Below are 19,824 nucleotides of genomic sequence, written 5' to 3'. Positions count from 1 at the left end.
ACTAATTTTATTTAATTTAATTGTTATTTATAGTTAAAGGAAAACATATTCATGTGGGATCTTGTTAAATCCGAATCTATTTTCCAAGTATCTACTTATTATCATAATTTTTAATTATCAGTAATTAAAGATTTAAATGGTTGAAGTTATGCGTTGACAAGCGTAAAAGTCAAACTGTTGCAAGTAAAAAGAAACAGATTGATTAGTTCCCATTTTAAGCATCCAAAAAGTATTATTTTCCCAAATAGATATGTTTTTTTCTTATAAATGTTTTAAAAAATGCAAGATGAGAAAGTCAAAATGTTAATTTGTTTGTAATAGAACTCCATAGGTCAATGATATCATTGATAATTGCCAAAAGGGAGACCAAGGATTAAATCTTTAGGGGCGAAAAAGGGGTAGGAAGGTGTTGTTTGGTTGGAAGCTATTTTCCTTGGAAATACAAATTCCTAAGAAATACATTATGGGTGTTCTGTTTGGTTGGAGGGAAATGGGAGAAGCATAGGAAATACAAATTCCAAGGAAAATAGAATTTCCCATGAAACATGGGAAATCACTCACCAAACCCCCCCTTGGTGAGTAATTTCCTAGGAAATGCAATTTCCTATGGTGACAACCAAACAATTTTGTCTAATTCCTAGGAAATTAACAAGGGAAATAATTTCCCATGAAATGTAAATTCCCATGGGAAATTACTTCCCATGTGAACCAAACAAAAAAAGTTTGTTTGTTTTTTGTTGAGAATTTGAATAACTACATCAAATGAACTCTCATAAAACAATTTATATGTTCCTAATAGTTGTGTCCATAAAAAAAATGAAAAAAGTACCAAAAAATCGGTCTAAATGGGTGGTAACTGTACCGATAAAAAATATTTTTAACGATACGGTTACCGAACCGATAAAAAGTGTTTCACCGGTACAGTTACCGAACCGACGAACGTACTGGTTAAACGTTACAATTATGATTTTAGAGTAAACGGTTAACCGAATTACCAAAATATTTTTTACTTTATTTAATTATTGTGAAACATTTTCTAACAATAATTTAATTCTAATACTTGTTACTAAGATACTACAATTAGAGGATGTGTGTGATTATTTGAAAACTCTAGTACTAATATAAACACAATAATTAGGAAATAAAATGAATTATTAGTATTAGTTATGTTTTTCAATGAATTTGCTATCTACCTTATAATACATTTTATATTAGGGTATATATAATATTAAAATATATGCACAAGAATATAGAAATATATATGTACATCAAGTAAAATATAATAGTATAACTTAAATAATGGTTAACGGTAAACTGGAAAATTGGTTGACCGCTTAGTTGACAATCGGTCTAAACGATTACGGTTCGCAAAAGAAAGAACCGAAATATTATCTCGTGACGATTAACCACCCATGAACACCCCTAGACTTCCTAGATACACCTAGACATGTAGATAAACCAATGTTAGTCTTTTTTTTTATTATTATTTCATTGCTCATTTGGTTAGTTTAAAATGAACAAATTTTGACACCAAATGAGCAAAAAGGATAATATATTGAGATACGAAAGAAACAAATGAAAGAATCGTATTTTTTCTCCTACCGCTGAAAAAAAGTATGGTCAAATTTGTGTCATCTTTCTCATAAACAACCTTTGACTTTGCATGATCCACCACTCAGAGGGTAACAAGTAATTTCATAAGTTTCGATACCTAAATAAATGTAAATTAGTACCAAATGACTGCAAAATTGGTACCAAATAGTCATCATGTTACCAATACCAAATTAAAGTGACTCTTACTTGATACCAATTTGACCGTGCTTCGGTACTAGCTTACATTGCTAAGAGCTTGTTCCATTCAGGACAAATCTACAAGCGCATCTATACTAGTATATTAAAAGGCGTTCCTAGCAAGGAAAGGTGCCACGTGATGCTACCAATTTAACTGCGCTTTGGTACTACCTTACATTGTTAAGAGCTTCTCTTATTCAGGATAAACCTACAAACGTATCTATACAAATATATTAAAAAGCGTTACTAAACAAGGAAAGGTGTCACGTGACGCTAGTATAAGATTTGATCCCATAATTTCAAGTTTACATACTAAATTCTCAACCATTATACCAAGTAATACCTAGTGTTATTATCTTAAAGTATAATATTAATAAATGATAACTACTAACAAGTTAAAATCCGTTCTACTCTCCGACTTGTCAAAGTTTCTCCTCACCTTCGAAAATCAAGTGTATGACAAACCCGCAAACGTCGACGTTTTTAACAATCCAAACGCCAAAAAAAGTCGTTTAACTTAATCTAGAAAACCAACAAAAAAAGCTAGAAGGCTGGGCTGTAGACGGTGGCAACTACGTGCTTTGCTTTTCTCTCACTACCATTAGAGCCTTTGATCACCATTCTTAAGTTGACTCTGCTATTTTCTCTCTCCTCACTTTATCACCCACAAATTTCCTGATTCAAAGAGCCAAGTAAGTTCAAAATTAAGGAAATTAAATGATTTCTCCTTCATTTCTTTTACATTTGTTGTACTTTTATGTTGTTCGATCTCACTTAATTACCCTGTTAATTGGTTTTGTTTATTCTCATTTTAGCAGCTCAAAGTTCAAAACTTTAAGCTCAATTATTTGTTGGGTGCATTGTTCAAGATCCCCTTTTTTTGGCTTTTTTTTTTCTGGGAAAGTTCAATTTTGGGCTAATTTGATTCTTTTACCCTTTTTTGGTTGTTATTTTGTTGAATTTAGATTTTTTTTGTGTTTTATGATTTGAAGAAAAACCCTTTTTGGGGTTTTTAGTTTTTTTATTTTGGGTGGGTGGGTGGGTTTAGGCATATTTGATCTATGATGGTTGTGCGTTTAGCATTAGTTTGCTTACTCTGCAAATTGGGATGAAATTTGGACATAAATTAGTTTTGGGAGTACATTATTAGATTTTAGGATTTGATCACTGGTTAAAGTTCCATTGGAGCAACTTTGATGTTAAATGGGCTGATTTTTATTGTTTGATTTTGAATTTTAAAGCTATATTGTAATTCAATGTTGATTCCCTTACAAGTGTTGTTTTACAATTTTACTTCATTGTTCATGACATTGCTTTGTTTATAAAAGCTTATTTGTTTTTGTTATTGTAGAATTAAGAAATTTTTCTTACTCATATGGTGTTTCAGCTATGTCTAGATGGTGTACATGCTTGTACGTAGAGCATGGTGCGCACATGTACATGGCTAACAAGCCAAATGTACATGGACAACAAGCCAAATGAATACATGTACATGGCTAACAAGCTAAATGAACATATGCACATTTCTGTTAGCTCATGTTCATTGGTATTGGTCTTTATGCTCATAATCTAGTCTTTTATGTTCATTGCGCGTATGGTTCTCATCCTACGGACGTGTGTATGTACTAATTTGCAGTGTTTCAGTGAAAGTTCACTATAACATGCTTGAAATGTTATTTTTGGTTTAAATGTTGCATCATGCATGTGTGTCTGTGATTTTGCGGATTTTGTGGGGCAGGTTGGATGGTTGATGTATTTGTAATTCTAATTCCTATGTTTTTGTTTTTTTAAAGGGTTTGATGGCTTCAACATCCGGGGACTCCTGGATGAAGGAGTATAATGATGCGACTAAATTAGCTGATGATATAAATGGCATGATATCGGAGAAGACTGCAATGTCAGGCTCAGGACCAGATTCACAGCGTCACTTTTCAGCTGTACGTCGGAAGATCACAATCCTGGGGACTAGACTGGATAGCCTAGAATCGCTGTTATCTAAGCCTCCTAGTAAGAAGTCTATGTGAGTTTTTATCTTGGGCTTTTGTATGCTAAATGTATTCTAAAACTAGTGCTTAAAAAGGGAGAAATTGCTTCACTTTGCATATGTATATCTTTTGCAACAGGGAATACGGAAATACTTTCAGCATGTCTTAGCTGTTTAGTTTTTTCATAAAGGAAGAAAAAATACAATTGGTGAAGCTCTTACCTGCTGCTGATGTATGATAATGCACTTTCGGTCCTTATCTGCTATATACCTCTTTTCTATTATTAGCTTAATAGTTTGTGTACTCCATGTTGTTAATTCTCGCTGAGCTCAATTTTGAGAAGGCATCTCTCCAGTCAAGAATTTGAGACCTACAACATATAAATATTGTTCAATGTGATAGATGGTGGAAGAATTGCTCTCTGGAGACTGTAAGTCGTGTGGCTATGCTCTAAAAGGAAGGGTCTCAAAGGGGGTGGGATTCAGCTGGTATCAACAAGAAGTGGGATTTTGTTTGATACTACCGCACTTTCTGTCTCGGATAATTTAATCATATCTTCTATAATCAAACCATTGCTGGATTACAGGCGTATGGAATCATTTTGAAGTGCGGCATCCTTGTTTCAATTTCGACATACCCGTAATTTATTGACCACATATGCCCCTCTCAACATAGTAGAGTAAAGGAGTGGTACATATGGAAGTCTTAGTAACGTACTACCTCCGTATTTTTTTGCATCATTTGCTTTTGTGACACTATTCATCAACCAACTTTGTTAAACTATCTCGCATCATTGTATGAGAAAAAACATAGTCAATTGGTGTTTTATTAGATTCGTCACAATGCGAGGATTCCAAATATCAAATTTTATAATCTTTCCTTACACCCAATAAGAGATATTAACGTTCAAAGAAGCGTCTCGGCAAATGTGAAAAAGCAAATGTTGCAACTAAAAAATGACAGAAGTATTATATGTTAGTGGGATTACAACAATGATTTCCAAATGTTCAAAACATTATAATACCTGGCAAGGAAATTGCTGTTATTTTATAAAATTATTCTGTCTTTTTATGGAAATGTTGCCACTTTCAAAAATCTGTGTTCTAACTTCTGCCTGTCACCATCTATGGTCCTTGTAGGTGGAGCATTGTATGTTAATGTTAGGACAATTTCACTAAATGCTTGTAGGTTCTGCTTTACTCATTGATGTTCAAGAGTTCTTCTCATGGAAATTACGCTCTCTTGTGATATTGCAGAACGGAGAAAGAGTTGAACCACCGCAAAGACATGCTTTCAAATTTGCGAACAAAGACAAACCAGATGGCAACTACTTTGAACATGTCAAATTTTGCCAACAGAGACAGCTTACTCGGCCCGGAGTCAAAGCCTGTTGATGCCATGACTAGAGTTGCTGGGCTGGATAATCAAGGCATCGTTAGTCTTCAGAGGCAAATCATGAGAGGCAAGTTGCTTAATCTTGTTCAACTGGGAACTTGTTCCAGTTGTTTATATTTCCTTCTTCCTCCTGCTTACTCAGTCAAGTTTTGCTGGAGTTTTTTTTTAATCTTATTATTTCTATCTTTCTTAATGCTGAATCATCGTGTGAACAGAGCAAGATGAGGGTCTTGAACAATTGGAGGAGACTGTTATGAGTACAAAACATATTGCACTTACTGTGAATGAAGAACTTGAGCTACACACGAGACTCATTGTACAGTTTCTATCTCTGAGTTAGATTGTTGTAACACCTTATTTGATACATCTTAAAATCCTATAATTTGAACTGTTTGGTAGTGACTAGTGCTTTCATAACTTGGTTATATATGTGATTGTCCTCTGGGCAGGATAACTTGGATCAACATGTTGAGTTTACAGGCTCTCGGCTGCAGGTAGTCTTTTGATCTTTCGTGAACACAACAACTTTGTTTTAAGAGCAAGCTCTAACTCGCATCTTTTTCCTCTGTTTGATGTTATGTTTTGGTATCATATTGAAACACAGCGTATTTCACGGAGTTTAGCGAATCTAAACAAGAAAACCAAGGGTGGCTGCTCCTGCTTGTGCCTGCTAGTGGCAGTTGCTGGGATTGTGATTCTAATCCTTGCTATATTTGTGTTGATAAAGTACTTATGATCATATGTAACAATTGTGTGTAATGTTGTGGCTTGCGACAATTCTTCTATTTCTTCTATTGTGTGTTGTGTTGTGAGAATTCTTTTCCTCCTATTCTTCTTCTTCTTCCTCTTCTTCCTCTTCTTCCTCTTCTTCTTCCCTATTTTCGTTCCTTGCAGTTTTGTTGCCCGTCTCTTGTGTAAATTATGCATAGATAAACTACGGTGTGAGTGTGCGGTTTATGAAACAATGAAGTGTGATTACTTTTGAATATATGAAGAAAATTATCAGAACAATATGAAGTGGGAAGAAAAAAGAAGTTCCCATTATTACTAGACCGAGACTACCGAATTGCACGATATTCAAAAACACTTAAACGTTAGAAGGTGTGGATGTTATCAAGTTTAGTTGGTAAAGTCTTGTTTGGGTGGTATTCAAGATTTGTGATTGAATCTCGTCTATATTACTGCGCTTGGTTGCTGATTTACACCCAAAAAGAAGGAAATTAGAAGGCAAACCACAACAACTTAACTTCTCGTACGAGTTTGGTAACAAAGGTCGAGTTCTTTTAGCACCCTAAAACAAACATGTTAACATTAATAATATACTTCCTCTATTGTTGACTTTTACATTGGTCGATGTACGGCTTTGTCAATTAGAACCTCTAATTATATTTTAGTAAATTGTATTTTATAAAATGGTTAAATTTTGAAAACATGTCTGGAGATGAATCTATCACAACTTATATGCTAAAATTTGTTTTTATATATATATATAGAAATATTAGTCTAAGATTATCGGTCAAGGATGCCAAACAGATAGTGCAAAAGTCAAAATGGTAGTGATTAAAAAAACTAATGTAGTACTATTTTTCATCTTAATGTTTATAAATTATTCCTGCGATTATCAAAGAAAAGTGGGCGATATAACTTTTTGCTCCTTTAAAATTTGTTTAATGAGAAAAATAAAGTTGTTTGAGACTTGAGAGCACTAAGCTGTACGTTTTTCCCAAAGTAACTAATAATTTGTAGAAACCATTAGAAACATTCATAACCATAAATAAGTTTTTTTTTTTTTTTTTGAAGTGACATGATTATATAATTATAATTATTAAGATAATATGAAAAGTAATTGAACTTATTAATGATATGATCTTTCCAATAATATTTGTTTTCAATTAACCTTTATACTGTTAATTATTTCTTACTGGTAGTGTAAAAAACAGACCCGATCCACAGGTTACGGGCTAACCCGCCAGACGCATTCTACTTTGAAGTCAATCCGGACCTAATTAGGACCCGCAAAACCAGTTGCTGACCTCTGACTACCCCGAAGCTAGTTGTATGCGATAATATATGACCCAAACCTGCCTTGTATCCGACCCAAAATTAACCAGTTAGACCCAACAATGACCCATCTAGACCTAAGCCGTTAGGATCCGAACCAATATCAACCCACTAATCGGTGATTAATTATCATTTATCAACCATGAAATATACTTACTTAACTTCCTTTTATGACAGAATTTAAACCTGTATGTAACATAAATCTTAATTCCCCTCATCAACAAACATTGATGGTGACATAATCTTAATTTCTCTCAAAAAAACAATCCCTGGTTAGTAATTTAAATTAGACTTCTTCACTTCTAAACTCAAATCAGATAAACCCCTCCAAAAGATCAGTGCTTAATTGATTCCCACTATCACACCAAGCTTAAATCTTTACTAATTGCAGAGAAAAAGCAGCAAGATTGCAAGAATTGTGAAAAAAAATTGTGGTTTTTGGGGCCAAATTTGAGGTGGGTTTTCTGTAATGCAAGCATTTTAGTCCAAAATTAACTATACCCACTATTTTTCTCCCATTTTTTTCTTCAAAAAATACCCAAAAATTTACTTTAGCAATTTTAATAGGAAAAAAAGGGGATGAGTATAGTGCAAAAAGAGACGATTGAAGTGATTGCTCAAAGTATTGGCATCAATAATTTATCCCCAGATGTTGCGCTTGCTCTTGCTCCTGATGTTGAATATCGTGTTCGAGAGATCATGCAGGTAAAAACACTGAATTTTCAACCCTTCAATTATATTTTATTTCAGTATTAGATTATATATATTCAAGCTTTGTTCTTTTGGGAATTTTGGTTCACTGACAAATTTTCTTTTGGAATGTTTGTAAATTGTTATGGGTAAATGAAATTAGAAGAATATATACTTGATATTTTTGCTGTTGGTTCTTTCAGTACATGTTAGTGGGTGCTAATTTGAATGTGTTGCTGTGTACAATAATGTAGTCGAGACGAATTCGAAGTCGATTTTTCTTTTGAATATTTGTAAATTGTTATGGATGAATGGAATTAGAGGAACATTTACTTGATATTTTTGGTGTTGGTTCTTTAAGGACATGTTAGTGGTTGCTAATTAAAATGTGATGCTGTCTATAACAATGTAGTTGAGATGAATTCGAAGTGTTGTTTGGTGTTTTCTGTTGGATTGGAGTAAAGGGTGGTGGAGTTTGATAGAGAGATGATTAAGAAGTATAGAGTATTGGGTGTTGCTGATCAAGTTTATATGTATTTATATTAGGGAGGTTTATATTTTTATTTGCTCAATTTCTTGCTAAAGTTGCAACTCTAGTAGCTGATTGTCATTCTTTCTTGAATATGTGAATGTGTTCCCACATATCACAAGTCTGTGGATTGCAAGGAGAAGAAGAGAGTGATAATGAGATTTCTAATTTTGTAGGAGGCAATTAAATGCATGCGACACTCCAAGCGCACAATTTTAACAGCAGATGATGTCGATGCTGCTCTCAATCTGAGGAATGTTGAGGTAAAAGAGTAAGCTTATACATTTTAGTTTATATTATTATGTACGACAATGTGAAATGTGTTTCTTTCGCACATTAGTGGTATGTCCATCGGATAAATATTTAGCTCGTCATTGTAATGGAGCGAAAGATTCACTCTTCTTTGTATTTTGATTTACAATGGAAGTGACTTATAACCATCTGCACTCTTTTTATTATGAAGTAGCAGATGGTTGTGTAAACAACTTATATGGTTTTTGTTCAGGTACAGCTGTGCATCACATTATGCCACCAAAAGTGGGATTGCAAGGATACAGCTAAATGATAATGTTGATGTTATTTGATATTCTGTTTCTTGATTATTTAAGCTATTCTATTGGTCTTATGTTATTCTACGGTTCGCAATACTACATATTGATTCTTGTTGTCTGTGCATCAGCCGATCTATGGTTTTGCATCCAATGATCCTTTGCGTTTTAAGAGAGCTGGTGGAAATAAAGATTTGTTCTATGTTAATGACCATGGTCTTGATTTGAAAGATGTAAGGTCTTACTGATTACTGGAGACATTTGTTTTAGTTTCTCTAATAATTTTTTGTACTCTTTATATCTCATAACCATCTTATTGATGTAGGTTACTGAAGCACCTATGCCAAGAGCGCCCCTGGATACCTCTGTTTCTGTGCATTGGCTGGCTATAGAAGGGGTACAGCCTGCTATTCCTGAAAATCCTTCAGTTGAAGGTACCAAACCTCGACATTGCATGGTGTTTCGTGAATTGGTCATGCAACACATGCATTAACATTCAGGGGTTGTTGATGCAAAGTTTTAAAGTCGATTTACTTTTACAGCTATTGCAGCTTCATCTGATGGCATTAAATTAGAGTATAAAGAAGAAGGACTCCCTATTGACGTTAAGCTTCCAGTCAAACAAGTTTTATCTAGAGAGCTTCAGGTTTACCTATTTTACTGTCTTCTGTCCTTATTTTTCACCGAAGTATAACACTGACCTTATGCCTTTCTTCATATTGAATGTAGCTTTATTTTGACAAAGTTATTGAGCTTAGTACACGCAAATTCGATACAATCCTCTTCAAAGATACTTTGCGGAGCTTGGCAACTAATTCAGGACTTCATCCTCTGGTACCCTACTTTACATGCTTCATTGCTGAGGAGGTAATTCATGATAATCTTATGTGTCTTCCTTCTTTGATCTAATTCACACAGGGAATGTGTATAATTTCTAAGTTCAACTTAGCAAATGACGGTCTTTATTAAATACAGGTTTCTCGGAATTTGAATAAATTAAGTCTCCTATTTGGATTGATGCGTATTGTTTGGAGCCTTCTCCAAAACCCACATATACATGTAGAACCTTATGTAAGTCCAACTCACTCTATACTGCTGTGGTGGGGTCATCAGCTTTCAGTTTACTTTTCTCTTTCATTTACTAGCATGTCCTAGTCATTAATCTATTGAGTGAAATAAAGTGTTGAAGTTTCTTAAGCCTCAAACTAAGGTGCTATAACTAGCATTTTGCTGATTTGATTAATTGTCATACATTCAGCACATTCTTGACCTGAAACTAACTCGAGATGTCAAATTTGTTTAACTTGATTATTTATCTTATTTGCTATCTACAGGGGTAAGACAACATCTTTGCTCTTTCTATATCAATCACATAAATTCTAGCTTTATGGCGTAGCGGGTGTCTAAGACTTGACTATTAATGATCTGAATGTTCGGTGTTCTTGGCATTCTAAAATGTGCTCATGTTTGTTTTGCAGTTGCACCAACTGATGCCTTCTGTCATTACCTGTCTGGTAGCAAAGAGGCTAGGAAACAGATACTCTGACAATCATTGGGAGCTGAGAAATCTTAGTGCAAACCTTGTTGCCAGAATATGTCAAAGGTATGGTCTATTATTAAAGTTAGACTTGTAAATATATGAAGTATATATATAATTTTGTTCTGGTTATGCTGTTATGGTGTACATAACTAGGGTGAACAATTAGTATGCATTCTACAGGTGGTTTATAAATCATATGCTGCTACTTTCTGTGCTTTGACTTCCTTTATTAAACCTGATAAGTAGTCTCTCATCTGGGCTTGGTGTTAAAAACCTTCAACAGATTCGGACATGTTTATCATAACCTTCAGCCTCGAGTCACCAGGACACTGCTCCATGCTTTTTTGGACCCAAAAAAAGCATTGCCTCAACATTATGGTGCAATTAAAGGGCTTGCTGCTCTTGGACCCAGTGTGGTATGTTTCATAGTCAAAGAGCTCGAAGGAAAAAACATGATAGCACTCAGAAATTTTATGCTTTTAGATTGATTTTATTCCGAAAAATCAAATTCATTGTCTTGCTATTCTATGAGATGTAACAGCTTGATCAATGTATCATGACTTCAGGTTCGTCTGCTCATACTACCAAATCTGGAGCCATATATGCAGCTTTTGGGGCCAGAAATGCAATTGGATGGGCAGAAGAATGAGGTCAAAAGGCAAGAAGCTTGGCGGGTTTATGGGGCCTTATTGGTGAGCTTTAATTTGCAAATCTCTAGTTTTATTTGTTCCTTCATTCTGTTTATAAACTGACATAATAATAAAAAATTCCAGTTTGCTTCTGGCAAGTGCATGCATGATCAGCTGAAGAAATTTCCAAGTCTACCCCTTCCGCTGGCAAGACCTATCTCAAAGTCCAATAAGAAGATTGTGACCGTGCTATCCAGTAAGAGTTTGATTTCATTTTGCATTACTTCTTTCTTATTTTCTTTTCTCCTTTGGTTCGGGGGGGGGGGGGGGGGAGGGGATCAGTTTGGTAGTTAGTCGTATGGGGCTATGTCTTATTTCCAATGAGCAGTGAGTTGGAGCATAGTGGTAAAGCTGCCAACTCTGCTTTGCATACGCGCCTATGTGGCATAGATGCTCACTGGGTTGAGTACTTGAGCTGGCCATTGTATGGGGTCCTCATTTGGTTCTCCTAGGGTCTGTCATCTGTGAGAGGCAAGAGACTTGGACTCTAACACTTTTTTTTTGAAAAAAGATGTACCTTATATACGATACAACTCAATAAGCGAACATGAGAAGCTGCCATTGGGGGTTCTAGGGAGGTTTTGTAGCCTGATTTCTGTCTTGTCTGATTTATGCAATCAAGGCATTGGAGAGTACTTCAATGTGATGAAAATACAAGTATGAGGTCGAAATTGGGATAATTTTTCACCATTGTAACAAAAATGTTTCTCCGCAATCAAGTGGGCAATATATTCCATAGACAAATATGGATCTCCTTTGACTTGTGACTTATTTCGTCACATTTCTCAATGGGGAGGATTACTTGTGAGAATATGATAATTGCAAGTCATATAATTTTCAAATTGCTCCAACAGAACCCCTCCTTGGGCTAAGCTTCATTATTTAGTAAAATAAGCCAATCATGCAATAGATACAAGAGGTGCGCCCGTGGGAATGTGAATGTGGGATCTTGCTTTCCCATTGCCTCTATCTTGATCACTAGGTTAGTAGGATGTAAACTTATGAAGCATTGAGCAGCAACTGTATCTCCGTCTACCCCCATTTCCCCCTTTTGAACCCCACGGGGATCATTAGAAGGTATAAAGCCATAATGACCCGTTTGGTAATAAAATGTATGGTAATGCATCTAGTATATGTATTGTTGTAAAGAAAGTCACATGCTATTTTCCATGGCGTTGAAACTTTACTCTATGTTACATGTAAAGTGTTAATAAATGATAATTAAGATTGTTAAGTTAAAAGAGAAGATCTTTAGGGATAAACAAGCATTACCATGAACATTGCCCAAGACTTTCTTTACAAAATTACGTACTACCATTCACAAAATTGGCGGTTAAAGCCCTATGAGAAGATTGCATCTCTTTCTTGTATTTTAACCTGTTGTTCCACTTTCATCTTTCTGTTATCTGTCCAGACAAGCGAAAAGCTAGCATGGACAACATGCTACAACAGCCCCCGCTGAAGAAAATATCGACTGATGGTGCTATGGGAGTGGTGGCAGTGAACTCCATGCAAGGAGGATTCGCTGCTGCTGTTGGGGGATCTGATGCTGGCCTTTCAGCAATTACCCAGCAAATGCAAAATGAGAATGTCTCAGGAAGCAGCAGTGGTAGAAAGGAGAAATTAGATGTTCAAGCTCAAAATGCATCTTCCCTTGCTCTGGCCTGGAAGGAAGAGACGGATGGCGGACGTTTGTTATCCCCCCTCTTTGAACATTTTGGCCTTAGCATGTTTTCTTTCACTCCAATTCCTGAACTGTCCTTATTTTTGTAGTTGCACAATGCAAGATTTTGAAGATTGTATTTTGAATAGTGTAAATTAATTGATACCAAAAACCTTGATACCAACTCGACTCAAAATGAAAAACAATTACTCTCTATTCCATAATAAGGTTAACTTATATCTTAGCATAAAAAAAGAAAAGAAAGAGAGATCAAGTGCTATGTGATGGGAATGGAAAAAAGAAAATAAACACCTCACAAATTATAAATGCATATGTTTTTTTTATCTATATGAGCCATAAAGGCAGTACAAAGTACAAAGAAAGGAAGGGGGGGATTCGAACTTGTTTGTTCACAACACTTCAATCTTAACTACTAGGTCAAGACATTTTTGGTAAATATAAATGCAGATGTTAAGCTTATTATAAAATGTATCATTTTATCGGTTTTAACATATCAAAAAAACAAGAGTGTTATTGTAGCATTATTATGTTGTTTAGAAAATTAATCAACATATACACACATTTTTTTAAAAACAAATTTAATGATAGTATAATTTGAGTCTCACAAGATTTCAAGCTGAGTTGAGAGTTACTTGGTGAAACTCAACTTGCAATACCTAAGGTCAAGCACATTCTGAGTTGTCTTGTAGTCTTGTTTCATCATCATCCATACGTTCATGATATGAACTTGAACATATATTGTGTTTGCACGTACCAATCATATTGTACCTTGTGTTTTCGTTCGAATTTGGTAAAAACAGTTATCCACAGAAAAGCACAAACGAAAGACACTAAAATGGTGGAAACAAAAAGAAGATATAACATTGATATTTTGGATGATTACAGATCAATAAAAAAGAGAGCAAACGACGGTAAAAAAGAGGTTGTGTTACAGAGATTCTAAAAGAACAGCTTTCTTGGAGGTTGCCGTGGTGGTACAGAGTTCGGAGAGACGGAGGATGACTTGGGAAGAACAGTAGAACCTTTATTTTCCTGGGTTACTTTATCAAGAAGCCTTGCAGCTTTAGGATCTGTTAGTAGTACTTTTTGAAATGACTGGGAAAATCCTGTGGCAATGATGGTCACATGCAGCTCTCCATTGTAGCGATCATCCACAACAGCACCAAATATTATGTTGGCTGACGGATCTGCCAAACTCGTAACCACCTGAAAGTGCCAAATCGATAATGTTCATACAATCTTGCATGGGGGAAAAATTTACTAAGGGTGCATTCTCTTCTCTTGAATTGTACATATCAAAACTTGTTAACCCAAACTTATTCGCCTTGAACAAGTGAACTTATTGTGTAAATTAATACTTGGATAGCCCTTAATGGCCTTACTTATATGAACTTATTACCCTTGTACTTATCTAGTAGACATGTTTGCCTGAAATAAGTGAATAAGGGTGCATTCTCTTCACCTTCAAAAATTAAAGTTTCAGGGCTGACGAAGTCTAATCAGGGTGAACATTAGGTGAAACTAGAGCTGATGAGGTGTAATAATTTCAGATAGATTCAGGTGGGGAGAACAGAGCCGAACTGAAGCTCAAAACTTCTTAAATTCAAATCAAATGAAGTCATTTACCTAATTGAGACTCATTCTGTAGCACTTTTGGACTAGCTTTTAATTCTTGTAGATAGGTTACTCCTGTTTTTGTGTTTCTTTCTTGTAATTTATAGGAGATTTTCGGAACAAGAAACAATATAAAAAAAGGGTAAAATAGACTAATAATAGTACCTGTGATACTCTATTAACTTCTTGTAATGTTATATCTTTCCCACCGGTGATATTGTATACAACACCAGTAGCAGATTGTATGGACGATCCAATAAGAGGTGCCAAAGTTGCTTGCTCAGCTGCTTCTTCTGCACGGTTTTTACTAGAGGAAACACCCACTCCAAGCATTGCAGTTCCAGAATCCTTCATGATTGCCTTGACATCAGCAAAGTCCACATTTACAAGTCCTGGAATCTAGGGAACAGTAAAGAAGCGTTCAATTCAACAAGATAAGAAATCATCTGATGGCTGACATGCACAATGCAAGATATTTTGCCTACAGCCATTGTGTCTATGCTAATTTCCAGGTTCCACACAACCAGTCAACACCACTTCATTGACTCTCTCTGTCCCTTAAACAACTTAGCATCTACTTTTTGCACAAAGACTTGAGGAGAGTGAAAGAGTAAGGGAGCAGCTAAACATCAAACTGCTTGGTCGTAAACAAGGCTGTGAAAAGATACAGGTACCACCATTTCTACACAGCAAGATGAGGGCATTTATGTGCTTTCACAGCCTTGTTCACCAGCAAACGTTTTAGGGTTCAGTGTTTTTCCGAAGAGATGCGTGGATGGGTGCAGGGGGAACCATTATCAAAAAGGGAAGTTTACTTCTTTGTAGGACACCCCAAAATTAATTCATGAGACAGGACATATTTTCTATCAACAATCTACCATCCACTACAATCATGAATAATTATAGTTAAATGTACGTGAAAAGACAAGATGCTCTTATAAGCGATAGCATCCTAAGAAATGGGAAGTGATAATAATTAAGCCATAATTTCTTGCTAGTACTCCCTCCCTTTTTTAAAAATTGCTACATTGTTTTGACACGATTTTCAAGATGTTTTTAAACCCTTAATCTCTCTTATTTCCTTTATTTATCAATTGACATACCGTAATTATGTCTGAAATTCCTTGAACACCCTGGCGGAGAACATCATCAGCCAGCTGAAAAGCATCCTGAAGTGGTGTTTGTTCATCAGCAATATCCAGGAGACGGTCATTTGGTATCACAATGAGAGTATCGACATTATTCTGCAGCTTTTCTATAGCTTCCAGTGCCTGACGAAAATGAAGGAAAAAAAAAAAGAACAAAAATTCCTATAAACCTGAATTTCACATTCTAGAAAAATTCAGTAAGAGCTTCAGCAGAGAGATCATGACAAATCTCCTGAAGACAAAGAAAGACTAGATGAACAACAGTTTCTATCAAGACAACTGTTCAGCACTATGCCAAGGAAGCTACAAAGGCACCTGCCTGCAATGATCTTTTGCGGCCCTCAAAGCTGAAGGGATAAGTGACGACACCCACAGTGAGGTAACCTGCATCCTTGGATATTTGCGCGATGACTGGAGCAGCACCTGATCCAGTTCCCCCACCCATCCCTGCTGTTATAAACACAAGGTCTGACCCTGCTAGTGCAGTTGCAATAGCTTCTTTGGATTCATGAGCTGCCTGCTCCCCAAGTGATGGATTCCCACCAGTGCCTGCACCACTACCAAATTATTTATCAAAGTATATACATATAGCAGAGGAAATTGAATTAGGCCACTAGAATGACAAAGAAGTATATATACAAAATGGGTAGTAAAGGCACTCATTTTGTCATACAGCAAGCTAATCTGTGATTGAATTATCAAATATTAAATTCTTCGGGATATATTAGAAAGTGCCTGACCTAATCCTCGTGTCAAAAGCTCTCCAATTTGAATTGGGTGCTCTGCAGCTGATTGCAACAATGCCTGTGCATCTGTGTTTATGGTATAAAAATCAACACCCTGACAGGAAAGGCATTCATGCATCAAATTGTGTGCAGGAATTTACATGATTGAGCAATTTCTGATGCAGCAACAATACTATAACAAAGCTAAGAGTAGTTTATCTCTTTGCCTTCCACAAGAATTCTAGAAAGAGACACCAAAACCATCTTAGGCAAGGAAAGAAAATTCAGTTGAAAACAGATCCCACTTTGAGAGACTTCATAACCAATTGCGATAGCCAATGTGGGATAAACCAACTTTACAAAGACATTAACAGACATTGGCCATTTGATTTCATTAATACCAAACAGTACTAGTCATTCAATTGAACAAGTGCAGGAAGGCGTAAGCTACGAACAAGTATAGAGCGCACAAGTTATAGATAAAATTGGGACCTGTAGACAAAAACTCTAGTTCAAGAAACAACAAATGAGCTTACTTCTTGGGCACATAACAAGAAGCCTATAGATGATGCAATAAGCTGGGTGCGTAAACTATCATCCTCGGGAAAATTTTACGCATAAGGCATAACCACTCAAAATATAATAACATTTCATCAAGCACCAAAAAAGCATAGAGGGAGGAACAACTGCTATTGTGATCTTCATGAACCAAATACTAGACATAGTTACAAAGCCAATAACACCAAATATGGTCATGCACCATATGTGGATTTGGGAAGTTTGATTTTTGGGAGCCATAGCTCCAAAAAGTAGGAGGTATTAAGTTATATCAAGCGTTTTCACAAAGAAATTGTCCAAGATAAACTATATTATGAAGAACATACTAATTCACTGGAATGGATTCAAGATGATGTCACTAGCTAACTGCATGATTGGCACACCAATGCTTGGGAATCATCTCCTCCACACCAATCCTCGCAGAGTCAATAGCACCCCCCGCCCCTCCCAAGTCCTAGGGCATTCAGTTTGTTTCCTCACTCGTGGTTTCTCCATGTTGATGCTTCCTTTATTGACCCCCCTCAAACCTGTAGGTGCGGCAGCTTGTCTTAAAAATAGTTCAGGGGTATTGATTATGGGATGCCAAGAAATCATTTATGCTACATATATTCTTATCGCGGAGCTGCTGGGCATTATTGATGGACTCCTGCTGGCTTGAAGGGAGTTTCACCCACGCTGTTATTGTTTTGGATTCCCAAGTGGCAATTAATAGGCTTTTCCAGGATATTATTTATCATGACATGTATTCTAATGTAATTGAAAGATGCAGGGAGCTCAAACAGGGGTTCATGGAAGTGATATTCATATTCGTGAGGCGTGAGGAAAATCAAGTCATGGATATCCTAGCGAAGAAAAGCAGAAAGTTAGATGAGAATGTGAATATAGTTAGGGAGCTCCCCTATCCCCCTAATTATTGTAATAACATTCTAGTCATTGACTGTAATAGGCTTTTTAAGCCAAAAATTATTATGAAACCCCTTTTTAACACAAAAAAACTGCATAATTGGGGTTCTTATAAGTTCTTCGGTTTTCCCTATTCCCAACAAACTGAAGCTCCAATACTACTTTTTAACCGCAAAATCGAGAACTTACCTTCATTGAAATGTTTCTATATTAGATTATGCTTCAAGTGAGCAACAGAAGAACACATTGTTGAGCCATATAAATCAAGACTACCCAATTGAAAGATTAGACAACAATGTGCAAAGATGCAAAAATGCAACAATTGGAGCTCCAAAACAATAGCTTAAGTAGCACATACAAATACCCAAAAACCCAATTCAATTAAGAGCATAAAATGTGCTCAAACACAATTCACAGCACATCAAAGTCAACTAATTCAGTATAATATAGAAATTCAGCAGTAATGGAAACTTTACAAAAAGAAATATTGTAGTTTCATTCACATATACCCAAAATTAATCACACAATTATCTAAAAAAAAGATGGAAATTTGAGACATAAATAAAGAACCCAACTAAGAAAAAAAGCAAGGAAATTTACCTGCAAACCACTACCAATCATACGGTTAACAGCATTATTACCACCCCCACCAACACCCACAACCTTAATTTTAGCAGTTTCCATTGGAGAAAAAGAGCAATATGTAGAAAAAGCTGCATAATTCTTCCCATTTCTTCTTCTTCTTGATGTTTTAGGAAAGTTTAATGTTTTAGGGAAAAAATTGAAACTTTTTTTGCTGTGAAATGGGGTGGAAATTGGAGGGGAGTATACTAATTCATTGGCATTTGTTAATCCAAATGTTGCCATTTTTCTGAAAATTGAATTTTCCTTTTGTTAGGAAGAAGAAAAAAAATGTGGGATTTTTGTAAGAAATGTAGGAGAGAATGTATAGTGTGAGAGATTTTGTTTATCTGCCTCTTTTTTTGTTGGGATGGAAGAGTGAGTGAAGGGGGAAAATTGAGGTGTTTTTGTGAGAGAGACAAATGTTTAGGGTTTTACTTTGTAGAGCCCTTATTCTTTTCTTGTAATTTTCCCTCTTTTTTTGTTCGTTTTCTCTTTTGCTTTTTTGCCTCCTTGATTTGTTGGCTATAGCCTCCTTCATTGTTATCGTAAAGGAAATAAAGTAGCTGATAGATTAGTTAGTGTAAGGATGGCTCATACTGAGAATGTGATGTATTACAACGCGCTTCCGCATTTTATACTATCCCTTCTTCGTGAGGACATCATGGGAACTACTACTCCCTGTTTTGTTTCTTAATTTCTTTGGGATTTGTTTATCCCCTCTTTTGCATAAAAAAAGAGAGTTATTTCCTTTTCCATTTTAATTTTTGGTTCTCGTAGGGGTGAGCATGAACAGAAAATTCTAAAAAATGATTTAGGAAAAATTTGATTCACTTTGGTTTGTTTGCTAACGAGACATTTTGATCTTGGGTGTAATTGTTACATCATAAGTTACATTGTCTACAAACCACAATTTCTTTTGTAAAAGGTACTTAAAATGACAAAAAATTAATGACATTAGCGCTTTTTGTATGCTATTTGTACGTACATATTAACGTTTTTTTATCAATTAGTTATTATAAATCTATGTATTTATACATACATGACCTCACCTCCATGTATTTATACTCTTAAATCCATACCCTTTGCCATTCTCATACACTAGTTCTCACACTCTCGACTCTCTAGCATCACTCTCCATATTGGCTTCCAGTTAAGGAAGCTTTACATGATTCGACGACATTAACATCTCCAGCCACTTCTCTGACGACTAATCATGAACACTCCACTTTCTCCGACGACTTTTCCCTCGACTGCTCCACTTCTTCGACGACATCAATATCTCCGACCACTTCTCCGACCACTTATAACTAATTATTATTGATAAATAATCATATTGTACA

At 35.6% G+C, this 19,824-nt stretch overlaps 3 protein-coding genes across 5 annotated transcripts; 2 read left to right on the top strand and 1 right to left on the bottom strand.

The window, feature by feature from the left end:
• The first annotated feature begins 2,323 nt into the window (after positions 1-2,323).
• On the top strand, positions 2,324-6,000 carry LOC104891765 (syntaxin-52). The gene is made up of 6 exons (XM_010677519.4): positions 2,324-2,483; positions 3,585-3,811; positions 5,033-5,238; positions 5,387-5,487; positions 5,621-5,665; positions 5,776-6,000. Exons 2-6 carry the CDS (start codon positions 3,591-3,593, stop codon positions 5,905-5,907), a joined length of 705 nt encoding a protein of 234 aa, XP_010675821.1. The 5' UTR covers positions 2,324-2,483; positions 3,585-3,590; the 3' UTR covers positions 5,908-6,000.
• Positions 6,001-7,414: 1,414 nt separating this feature from the next.
• Positions 7,415-13,075, top strand: LOC104891766 (transcription initiation factor TFIID subunit 6). 3 transcript variants are annotated; one of them, XM_010677521.4, is made up of 13 exons: positions 7,415-7,687; positions 7,800-7,937; positions 8,628-8,714; positions 9,131-9,232; positions 9,325-9,433; positions 9,542-9,645; positions 9,729-9,866; positions 9,975-10,070; positions 10,478-10,602; positions 10,823-10,955; positions 11,106-11,231; positions 11,313-11,424; positions 12,643-13,075. In XM_010677521.4, exons 2-13 carry the CDS (start codon positions 7,812-7,814, stop codon positions 12,999-13,001), a joined length of 1,617 nt encoding a protein of 538 aa, XP_010675823.1. In that variant the 5' UTR covers positions 7,415-7,687; positions 7,800-7,811; the 3' UTR covers positions 13,002-13,075. The 3 variants fall into 3 exon arrangements, with proteins under 3 accessions (XP_010675823.1, XP_010675822.1, XP_048498471.1); XM_048642514.2 differs by lacking the exon at positions 7,415-7,687 and adding an exon at positions 8,957-9,020 and having other exon boundaries at positions 7,905-7,937; XM_010677520.4 differs by having other exon boundaries at positions 7,415-7,937.
• A 676-nt stretch (positions 13,076-13,751) lies between these two features.
• On the bottom strand, positions 13,752-18,973 carry LOC104891767 (cell division protein FtsZ homolog 1, chloroplastic). The gene is made up of 6 exons (XM_010677522.4): positions 18,461-18,973; positions 16,415-16,514; positions 15,994-16,223; positions 15,630-15,797; positions 14,692-14,925; positions 13,752-14,118 (listed from the first exon to the last, which is right to left on the bottom strand). Exons 1-6 carry the CDS (start codon positions 18,725-18,727, stop codon positions 13,852-13,854), a joined length of 1,266 nt encoding a protein of 421 aa, XP_010675824.1. The 5' UTR covers positions 18,728-18,973; the 3' UTR covers positions 13,752-13,851.
• Positions 18,974-19,824: the final 851 nt, after the last annotated feature.

The sequence above is a fragment of the Beta vulgaris genome, chromosome 4 (assembly GCF_026745355.1).
Source record: "Beta vulgaris subsp. vulgaris cultivar EL10 chromosome 4, EL10.2, whole genome shotgun sequence".
Classification (NCBI taxonomy): Eukaryota; Viridiplantae; Streptophyta; class Magnoliopsida; order Caryophyllales; family Amaranthaceae; genus Beta; species Beta vulgaris.
The sequence above is the reverse complement of the archived record's forward strand: the minus strand, read 5'-3'. Positions and strand labels throughout refer to the sequence as shown.

What these genes read in the sequence shown, in the direction of transcription:
- LOC104891767 (XM_010677522.4), bottom strand. Translation starts at nt 18,727, where the DNA reads ATGGCAACATTTGGATTAACAAATGCCAATGAATTAGTATACTCCCCT. An exon ending in TGATTGGTAGTGGTTTGCAG is followed by an intron (nt 16,515 to 18,460) that starts GTAAATTTCCTT and finishes CTTTCCTGTCAG; the next exon opens with GGTGTTGATTTTTATACCAT. An exon ending in GAATTTCAGACATAATTACG is followed by an intron (nt 14,926 to 15,629) that starts GTATGTCAATTG and finishes ACTGTTCCCTAG; the next exon opens with ATTCCAGGACTTGTAAATGT.
- LOC104891765 (XM_010677519.4), top strand. Translation starts at nt 3,591, where the DNA reads ATGGCTTCAACATCCGGGGACTCCTGGATGAAGGAGTATAATGATGCG. An exon ending in CCTCCTAGTAAGAAGTCTAT is followed by an intron (nt 3,812 to 5,032) that starts GTGAGTTTTTAT and finishes GTGATATTGCAG; the next exon opens with AACGGAGAAAGAGTTGAACC. An exon ending in TTACAGGCTCTCGGCTGCAG is followed by an intron (nt 5,666 to 5,775) that starts GTAGTCTTTTGA and finishes ATTGAAACACAG; the next exon opens with CGTATTTCACGGAGTTTAGC.
- LOC104891766 (XM_010677521.4), top strand. Translation starts at nt 7,812, where the DNA reads ATGAGTATAGTGCAAAAAGAGACGATTGAAGTGATTGCTCAAAGTATT. An exon ending in TCAATCTGAGGAATGTTGAG is followed by an intron (nt 8,715 to 9,130) that starts GTAAAAGAGTAA and finishes TCTGTGCATCAG; the next exon opens with CCGATCTATGGTTTTGCATC. An exon ending in GTTGCCAGAATATGTCAAAG is followed by an intron (nt 10,603 to 10,822) that starts GTATGGTCTATT and finishes AACCTTCAACAG; the next exon opens with ATTCGGACATGTTTATCATA.